The sequence below is a fragment of the Polypterus senegalus genome, chromosome 12, assembly GCF_016835505.1.
Source record: "Polypterus senegalus isolate Bchr_013 chromosome 12, ASM1683550v1, whole genome shotgun sequence".
Lineage (NCBI taxonomy): Eukaryota > Metazoa > Chordata > Cladistia > Polypteriformes > Polypteridae > Polypterus > Polypterus senegalus.
In genome coordinates this window covers 26,376,220-26,387,018 of record NC_053165.1, presented here as the reverse complement: position 1 = coordinate 26,387,018, position 10,799 = coordinate 26,376,220, and the positions used below count along the sequence as shown (strand labels likewise).

Sequence of the window (10,799 nt, the reverse complement as noted above, 5' to 3'; positions counted from 1 at the left end):
GCCATAAAGCCATGACAGTTAAACCATACATCATTTGTGTTAACTCGGTTGATCACACAGTAAATATGGATCAAACTCCAATATGATTAACAAAAAATGGCTGTTAATAGAAGTCCACAAACGCAAAACATTTCCATTAAAACTTCCTGAGGAGCCAGCAGCATCGATCTTAAAGTTAAGAAACAACCCTGGATAGGACGTCATACACCCTCACTGGGACAACCTGGAATTGCCAATAAAGCTGCGGACGCATCTGCATGCCCAGTAAACATATACTGATTAAAAGGGATGGGAAACGAGTCAATAGTGCCTAATGGTCTCCTTAAGTAGTAGCACTCAAAAAGAACGAATAGATAGCTACTGGACCTTGTGTAAAGTTTAGATCATTTATTAGGAGAGACATAATGAAGATAGGAACAAGGCTGGTGTACAGTAGCGGACCAATATTTTTGGGGCTTGAACTATTATGGGGCCCCTTCACAACCAGCAGCAAGGTCTGGGTAACCAATGTTCTCGATGGGTTGTTGCACGACATATCACCACAATTTTTTTTTTTTGTTTAGGCGATTCTACATTGGCCCTAGTGTGTGCTTGGTGTGTGGGTGTGTTTGTGTGTGTCCTGCGGTGGGTTGGCACCCTGCCCAGGATTGGTTCCTGCCTTGTGCCCTGTGTTGGCTGGGATTGGCTCCAGCAGACCCCCGTGACCCTGTGTTCGGATTCAGCGGGTTAGAGAATGGATGGATGGATGAACTATAGGGCTATTTCCCCTGCTCGCTGCGCTCACCAACTCCTGGGTTTGGTTAACTGGATATACAATTTAAAGAGATTGTTATTCCATCCATCCATTATCCAACCTGCTATATCCTAACTACAGGGTCATGGGGGGTCTGCTGGAGCCAATCCCAGCCAACACAGGGCACAAGGCAGGAAACAAACCCTGGGCAGAGCGCCAGCCCACCGCAGAGAGATTGTTATTTTCATGGGAATTATTACATATGCATTATTTTAATTTTTAATTTAAAACTTCAGTTAAAACAGTATTTGGAATTAACTTTTCGTCAATATCGCTTTGAATTTTGATTCCGTGTTTGGAGTTACATCATGACAACGCAACGTATAACTGCCCGCGAGTGAATATCGTTTCTTTCTCTCTAATAAATAAATAAACCGACTTTTTCGAATGTTTATCCCTGTGATTTGTTAATTGGAAACTGTAAATGTTTTAATAGGAATGGCATATCAAGATCTCCTTTGGTGTCTAATGTTATCCATGGAAGATGTACTACATTACCTTTCTTGTCGCCTGTTATAATTTTACATGTCAGAATTGTTCGACCAACTTTGATTACAACTAATCTTATCCTATTGCATAGCCCATCACTCAGACATAAATTACACAATAACATTACGATACGTCCTTCTTTCAACAGTAATTCGGCCGGTGTTAACACTTGTAGATATTGTACAGAATATTGTAAGCTGATGTTTTCATCTTCCGCACCATGACCACCAACTGTTTCAGCACAGTCTATTGATACGCATTTAACCAATTTGCAGTGTAACCAATAGACAATTTTTGCATTCATTCATTTGACTTCATCATTTCTCGCTGGCATATTTAGATGAACTGAGGTGGGTTGGCACCCTGCCCGGGATTGGTTCCTGCCTTATGCCCTGTGTTGGCTGGGATTGGCTCCAGCAGACCCCCGTGACCCTGTGTTCGGATTCAACGGGTTGGAAAATGGATGGATGGATATTTAGATGAATTAGTGATTCTAAACTGGATTTTCGTAAGAGAGTGTGTGTGTGTGTGTGTAAGCCCTTTATTGGATCAGTGTCTGTCCAGGTTAAGTGCCGGAATGCACCTGATGACCCTGGTCTTGTTTGATAATAGTTGTAACTATGGTGTGACCTGAAAGAAACTCACAGCAAAAGTTTCCGTCTTGCGGAACTTCCTTACAAAAAGTCTCCTCAAAAAATCACATCTCTTCCCAAGATTTTTTTTTTTATCATAATACAGAGACTTCTACACATATGGGTTTTCATACAGTAGACCCCTAAAATGTTCAAGCAAAGTCGACTAAAGTCGGTTCTGGGGCCCTTCTGGGATTAGGGGCTCTGCCGCGTAAGCTTCATTAGTTTCAAAGCAGATCCGTCCCGCTTGCTCGTGTATAGGAACATGGGAAAGGCGCTATATGAATAAAATGTACAACCCCAATTCCAATGAAGTTGGGACGTTGTGTAAAACGTAAATCAAAACAGAATACAATGATTTGCAAATCCTTTTCAACCTATATTCAATTGAATACACTACGAAGACAAGATATCGAATGTTCAAACTGATAAACTTTATTGTTGTTTTGCAAATCTTCACTCATTTTGAATTTGATGCCTGTAACACATTCCAACAAAGCTGGGACAGGGGCATGTTTACCACTGTGTTATATCGCCTTTCCTTTTAACAACACTCAATAAGCGTTCGGGAACTGAGGACACTAATTGTTGAAGCTGTGTAGGTGGAATTCTTTCCCATTCTTGTTTGATGTACAACTTCAGTTGCCCAACAGTCCGGGGTCTCCGTTGTCGTATTTTGCGTTTCATAATGCGCCACACATTTTCAATGGGAGACAGGTGTGGACTACAGGCAGGCTAGTCTAGTACCCGCACTCTTTTACTACGAAGCCACGCTGTTGTAACACATGCAGAATGTGGCTTTGCATTGTCCTGCTGAAATAAGCAGGGACGTCCCTGAAAAAGACGTTGCTTGGACGGCAGCATATGTTGCTCCAAAACCTGCATGTACCTTTCAGCATTAATGGTGCCTTCACAGATGTGCAAGTTACCCATGCCATGGGCACTAACACACCCCCATACCATCACAGATGCTGGCTTTTGAACTTTGCGCTGATAACAATCTGGATGGTCCTTTTCCTGTTTGGCCCAGAGGAAACGACGTCCATGATTTCCAAAACCAATTTGAAATGTGGACTTGTCAGACCACAGCACACTTTTCCACTTTGCGTCAGTCCATCTCAGATGAGCTTAGGCCCAGAGAAGCCGGCGGCGTTTCTGGGTGTTGCTGATATATGGCTTTCGCTTTGCATGGTAGAGTTTTAACTTGCACTTGTAGATGTAGCGACGAACTGTGTAAACTAACAATGGTTTTCTGAAGTATTCCTGAGCCCACGTGGTAATATCTTTTACAGAATGATGTCGGTTTTTAATGCAGTGCCACCTGAGGAGTCGAAGGTCACGGGCATCCAGTGTTGGTATTCGGCCTTGCTGCTTACGTGCAGAGATTTCTCCAGATTCTCTGGATCATTTGATGATATTATGGACAGTAGATGATGAAATTCCTAGATTCCTTGCAATTGTACGTTGAGAAACGTTGTTCTTAAACTGCAGGACTATTTGCCCACGCAGTTGTTCACAAAGTGGTGAACCTCACCCCATCCTTGCTAGTGAATGACTGAGCCTTTTGGGGATGCTCCTTTTATACCCAATTGTGACAAACTCCTGTTTCCAATTAACCTGTTCACCTGTGGAATGTTCAAAACAGGTGTTTTTTGAACATTCCTCAACTTTCCCAGCCTTTTGCTGCCCCTGTCCCAGCTTTTTTGGAATGGGTTGCAGGCATCAAATTCAAAATGAGTGAAGATTTGCAGAGCAACAATAAAGTTTATCTGTTTGAACATTCGATATCTTGTCTTCGTAGTGTATTCAATTGAAAATAGGTTGAAAAGGATTTGCAAATCATTGTATTCTGTTTTGATTTACGTTTTACACAACGTCCCAACTTCAATGGAATTGGGGTTGTATTATTATTATTACATTAGAGGATCAGCTCAAGTTGGATGGTTTGGAGACAAAGATGCGAGATTGCGTAAGTTTGGACATGTGCAGAGGAGAGACTCTGGGTATATTGCTGCTTCATCATCTGTGGCCACAGGTCCACCACGCCCTCTGCAGTTCGCATACCAGAAGAAGGTGGGAGCAGAGGATGCCATCATCTATATGCTACACCAATCCCTCTCCCACTTGGACAGAGGCAGTGGTGCTGTAAGAATTATGTTTCTGGACTTCTCTAGTGCCTTCAACACCATCCAACCTCTGCTCCTTAGGGACAAGATGACTGAGGTGGGAGTAGACTCACACCTGGTGGCGTGGATCATGAACTATCTTAAAGACAGACCTCAGTATGTGCGTCTTGGGAACTGCAGGTCTGACATTGTGGTCAGCAACACAGGAGCACCGCAGGGGACTGTACTTTCTCTGGTCCTGTTCAGCCAACATACATCAGACTTCCAATACAACTCAGAGTCCTGCCACATGTAAAAGTTCGCCGATGACACTGCTATGGTGGGCTGCATCAGGAGAGGGCAGGAGGAGGAGTATAGGAACCTAATCAAAGACTTTGTTAAATGGTGCGACTCAAACCACCTACAACTGAACACCAGCAAGACCAAGGAGCTGGTGGTGGATTTTAGGAGGCCCAGGCCCCTCATGGACCCCGTGATCGTCAGAGGAGACTGTGCAGAGGGTACAGACATATAAATACCTGGGAGTGCAGCTGGATGACAAATTGGACTGGACTGCCAATACTGATGCTCTGTGCAAGAAAGGACAGAGCCGACTATACTTTCTGCGAAATCTGGTGTCCTTCGATATCTGCAATAAGATGCTGTAGATGTTCTACCAGACGGTTGTGGCGAGCGCCCTCTTCTACGCGGTGGTGTGCTGGGGAGGCAGCATAAAGAAGAAGGACGCCTCAAGCCTGGACAAACTTATAAGGAAGGCAGGCTCTATTGTAGGCACAGAGCTGGACAGTTTGACATCCGTGGCAGAGAGACGGGCACTGAGCAGGCTCCTGTCCATCATGGAGAATCCACTGCATCCACTGAACAGTGTCATCTCCAGACAGAGGAGCAGCTTCAGCGACAGACAGGAGATCATTCCTCCCCCACACTATGCGACTCTTCAGTTCCACCCAGGAGGGTAAACGTTAACATTATACAAAGTAATTGTCTGTTATATCTGCATTTTTATCACTCTTTAATTTAATATCTTTTTTTTAACAATATGCTGCTGCTGGAGTATGTGACTTTCCCCTTGGGATTAATAAAGTATCTATCTATAATCTATTGGGAGGATGCTAAGGAAACAGCTACCAGGCAAGGGAAAAACAGGAAGGCCTAAGAGGTTTATGGATGTGGTGAGAGAAGACATGCAGGTGATGGGTGTAACAGAACAAGATGGAGAGGACAGGAAGATATGGAAGAAGATGATCTGCTTTAGCAACCCCTAACGGGAGCAGCCGAAAGAAGAAGACAAAGAAGGGGGCTTTGACTGCCCAAATTCCCACAGCAAGGCACAATTCATTGATCTTGATTTAAAAAACTTAAAATGAAATGAAATGAAAACCTACAGCTTTCCACTTGCTTTGTAGATGATGTCTGGCCTTGATTATGTACCTGATGGAATGAGTTGCATGATTGGAGTAATAATGAAAACAAGCAGCCTCATTCTTTTACATTTCATAAACTACACTTAAAAGGCACTTGTGATATGAAATTAAGGATATTCACTATCTCTATCCAGAGGGTCCCCTCCCACCACAGACTCCACTTACTCAGTCACATGAAGCCAGTTTAGACTCGCCAAGTCGATCTTTGTGGGGCTGGCTGACCCCGTCCTGTACGGAGAACGTCCATACGTCTTCATTGACAACAGACAGGGGAGGCACTGGGGTTTCTGTGTGGCTGCAGTGCAAACCAATATGCCGCTCGTAAAGCACTAAATATAATAACCCTGCTAAGCTGATTCAGATGGAACTCACAAGAAACAAATGGTACACATTTAGCAAATGGGCTGCCTGAATAAGTAATATCTCAGGGAACCATTTGAAGGTATCGATTCATTCCAGCATGCGGAGTATGTAGTCCTGCTGCTCCATACATTGCTCTCTTAAGATCACAACACTCATTCAAACACTGCATGCTACCATGAAGTACTTTCAAACAGATGATGCCCACATGCAGAATGTATCGATCTTTGTATAAATAAAACCCTTAATAAAGTGTACATGATCTAATATTACAAATGACCATCATTCACTGTAATTCACTGACATGCTGACCTGCAGGCTTATTCAAACACCCAGAAGGAACGGCCATCAATTTATTTTCAACCCTCTTCTTCCCATAAAAGCTTGCAGGATGAAGGCTGTTCTGGCAGCACAGGTCTCAAGGTCGACTCGTGGTAGTCATGACCAATGTATTGTCACTAATTAATCTAACATGTATATTATGTACATTGGTGGGGATTACCTAGAAACCCACTGAAATTGCACAGCAACAGTGACCGATCCAAAAAAGTGACCCATTGCCAATTAAATGGAAAAAGGGCATACATAATTTATAGCATCTTCACCTCCGAAGGGGCTGTTATTGCCCCAGAACCTAAAATGGATGGCCTGAAGTCTGGAGAGACGGACTCTTTATAGAAGAGGTCAGGAGAAAGAAAATGGTGCAATGCACTCAAGATCCATGACTGTGCCAGCTGCTTCTGAATAAAAGGCATTTGACCAACTGCTCCATGTTTGCCAAAAGGCATTTGAAGGAAAAAGATTCTCTGGTTTGATGAGACAAAAAAAAAAAAAAAGGGAAGTGTTTGAGCAGAATTTCAAGCACTACGTCTGGGGAAGACCAAGGCACTGCTTGTCACCTGCCTAATCTCAACTGTATGGTGAATGGTGGAGGCAGCATTGTGTGACAGGGACAGGGAAACGGGTCAGAACGGAGAGGAGGAGGTGAATCCAGTCAAATAGGGAGAGGGCCCTGAAAGAAACCCGAGGGTACATCTTTCAGGCTGAGACAATGCTGGTGTGTCCTTGAGGAGTCCCGCCAAAACCCAGACTTCACATCTGTGGAGGGACCTGAAGATGGCAGCTTACCATCCAATGTAATGGGCGCTTGAGAAGACCGGGATAAACTGCCAAATCCAGGTGTGCAAAGCTTGGAGACTCACCAACAAGACTTGAAGCTGGCACTGCTGCCCAAAGGGCTTCTACAAACTATTGAATTAGGGGTCTGAATACTTATAGGAATGAGAGATTTCCACTTTTGATTTTTAATAAATTTGTAAACCTTTTAGAAAACAGGCTTTCAATTTGTTATAATGGATTAACCGAGTATAGATTGACATAAAAAGGCAATGGGCATGTACCCATTTAACATTTAAAATAGAAAAGGGGGTGTGAACACTTTCTGAGTCCACCTTAAACCACAGAAGCATTAAATTGTTACGCGTTTCTGTAGGCAGCGCCCTCCGTTATCTCTGAAATACAATACACAAGCACATTGTTCTAGAAATACTGATTCATTTTTATTAATAAAAATAAGAAGTATGTGAAAAACGGATACCCAGGCAGGCCAAACCATTTACCCATCTCCTCCCCATCATTACACCTGCCCTCTTAGTGCCACTGCACAGAAACATTGTGGAAGACATCCATGAGTGGCCCATCATCCCGTTTTTGGTGACTTCTCCGAGCCTGAGTGATTAAAATCAGCCTGAACGATTATGAGGACACCTTGTTAGGTTAACACGCTGCCACGCACAATTAGAACACAGTGTTAAAAATAATATCTACAAAAGCGGCCCACCATAGACATAATCTGAATGGCCCCTGCGACTCAACACTGATTGGAGTTTTGAACGAGAAGAAAAACAGCAAAATGAATAACGTGGCAGTCAAGTCTTAAATTATGCAGAAAAAGAAAGGTTAACGGTGTTTTAATTGTGTGGCTTCAAAAGCAAATGCACAACGGGGCAAACCAGATGAAACTGCTAGAGAGGTCTCACACAGGACTCCATGTCTGAACGGATCTTTCCTTGCATTTGAATAAGCAAAAAAAAAAAAAATTAATTACAGAAAAACGTGATACAAATCCTTATAGTCAGTTAAATAAAAGCAGTCCGCCTAATTACAGGGCATCAACTAAAGTGCAAAAATAGAAGGCCTGTCAGATCTTCCGATGTGGAGTGCCACACTGCTGACGCATGACAATTTGTCACGGAGATTTTCCACGGCTTTGGTAAAAACATTCCATTTGTAATGGGCTGAGTAACGTAATGAGAAGTCATTCCACCTTAAGGAATAAAGGGCAAACTGGTACATCGGCAAAACAGTCATGGAAGTGGGAAAAGGAAGCAGCTGTGAGACAAGCAAAAGAAAGGGCAAGGCAGCTGCGGGGTGACCCCATTCCAATAAGGCACAATTCCTCCAGAATACTAGAAAAAGGTCAAATGTAATAATCAAAAAACACTGGCAGTGGCCACCCCGACACACTCCGGACAAAACTGCATTTCAACCAAAAATGTTTTAAGACAGCAAGGAGGCATCTGCATGGTATACGATAATGAAAGGTGAGAAATGGCATAGACAGGGCAGCAGGCACACAGGTAGGGAAGGTGCATTACTGGAGCTTTTTAGTACCACTCCTGTCTCCATCTCTGCAGAAGACTGGAATTCCTGGAACAAGAATGATCAACAGCCTTGGACTTGGAGTCAGGGTCTTGGAGTGTGGAGCAGCTCCCCACCGAAAAGCCGGCGCGTCAGCTCTGCCCAAAGCAGACTCCTCTCCCGCTGTGCCCCCTGCATCATACCCCGGTTCTCCTGGGCTCTTCTTGATAAGTACGGCATCACCTCATTAACTGGGCCATATGGAACATACTTGTAGACTGGATAGCCAGCTTGGCCTGGAGCAGAGGAGGTAAAATTGAGGAAAAAAGATATTCAGTAGCCGGAAACTACTTTGTAGGCCTATATGGGGTTTGAGTTGAGACCAAATTATCTACGTCTTCTTGGGTCATTTCTGAAGCACATCTTCAACTGCTCAGGCTTACACAAAAAACTTGCAAGCAGCTTTAACTAGAGACTATACAAATTTAAAAAAATGATGATGCAGCTCAAAAGATATAAGGATGCACTACACCCACACCCCCCAAAAAAAGAAATGTGCAATATTTACAAGCGTGTAACAATGTCTCCATAACAGTGCCCATAAAAAGTATTCACCTACACCTTGGATATTTGGCTTCTTTGGCACTGATGAACAGAAAGGGGCTCTTCAATGTCAAAGTGAAAACAGATCTCTGTAAATTAATGCCAAAACACAGCATTCCCATAAACATTCACCCCCCACATTTAATAGAACACCCTTAAATTCTCACTGGTGCAGCCAAATGGTTTTAGAAGTCCCATCTTCGGTTCAATGGAGATCATCTGTCTGGGCTTTCTATAGATAGTAATATAGACGCACCTTATCATGGAGGTCCAACTTACGATGAGTCATTATGGAGGCCTAACCGACACAATGAAGACAAAAGAACACTCCAAGCATCTCGGTGAAAAACACAAGTCAAGGGACAGAGACAAGAAACAAAACTCCAAGTCACTGAACATCCTGTGGGGGTCCAGTTAAACCAATCATTACAAAATGGAAAGAGTATGGCACTGTAGTAATCTGCCCAGAGCAGGCCGACAACAAAAACTGAATGGCCATGCAAGAAGATGATGAGTGAAGAAAGCCACCAAGGGACCTCTGAAGGAGGTGCAGACTGTGCAGATAACTGTCACATGGATGCTTCACCAGTCACAGCTTTTTGGGAGCGGGGCAAAGAGAAAAAAAACACACATGTAACTTCTCAGCTAGAGTTTGCCAGAAGGCACCTGGAAGGTGGCTTTGTGGTCTGATGAGACCAGAATTGAGTTTTTTGGCCATCAGACTAAATGCATTCTGCAGATTATTACAAACACAGCATCCCCATCACGAAGCATGGTAATGGTAGGAATACTTCTCCGCAGAAGACCCTAGCAGGATTGTGAGGGTAAAATTAATGCAGCAAAATATGGCAAAAACCTGATGCAGTCTGCAAGAAACCTACGGCTTGTTAACCAGTAAGACACACAACACAAAGCATAAAGCCAAATCTGTAGAGGACGGACTCCAAAACAGTAAAGTGAATGTCCTGGAGAAGCCAAATCAGAGTCCAGATCTCAATCCAATTGAGCAATTTTGGATGGACTTGAAAATGGCTGCTCACTCACTACCTCTTAATACAGAATGGCAGAGCTTGAGCAGTTTGGCAAAGAAGAATGGAGAAAATCAAATGGTGGAGTCGACATGTGCAAAGCTGATAGAGATCTAAGCATACACACTCACGGCAAACAAAGGTGCAGCTACTAAATACGGACTTGAAGAGGGTGAATACTTATGAGATCAACAATTCAGTTTTATATTTGTCATTAACCTCGATCAGATCTGCCATCACTTTGACATTAACAAGTCTTTTTCTGTTGAACACTGCCAAAAAAACCCAAAATACCTCCTTTTTGATTTAATGTTGTAACAACAATAAAATGTGAAAACTTCTTATAAGCATAGGAGTCCTAATCTTAACTATTAGAGAGAAGTTCGTGTTGTCATATGAATTCTGCTGCACTTCAAAGAGAAAGGCAGTGACCCGTTATGATGAAATAGCCCAGTGCCTGAAAATGACAAAGAATGCAGGACTCAATTTTTGCCAGTTTTTGCAGGCTGCCTGTCTCATGTGACTTTTTTTTATCTGCTTCTTAAAATAACTATATTTCAAAACTCAGATGTCTTCAGGGAGTTACATTTTTTTATTGGAGTTATGTGTGTTCTTACTCCAAAATTAAGTTTTCCTCCCACATTTCAAATTGTTCAGGTCAGTTAAATGGAAAGACACCGTGTGTGTGTTTGTGTGTGTGTGTG

The 10,799-nt window shown here is 43.1% G+C and overlaps 1 protein-coding gene across 1 annotated transcript in view; it reads right to left on the bottom strand.

Moving 5' to 3' along the window:
• Nucleotides 1-7,361: 7,361 nt before the first annotated feature.
• prodhb (proline dehydrogenase (oxidase) 1b) overlaps nt 7,362-10,799 on the bottom strand; it is a 56,363-nt gene continuing 52,925 nt past the window's right edge. The window contains exon 14 of the mRNA XM_039770567.1: nt 7,362-8,760. Within this exon, the coding sequence (XP_039626501.1) occupies nt 8,570-8,760 (191 nt within the window). The 3' untranslated portion in view covers nt 7,362-8,569. The remainder of the gene's footprint in view (nt 8,761-10,799) is intronic.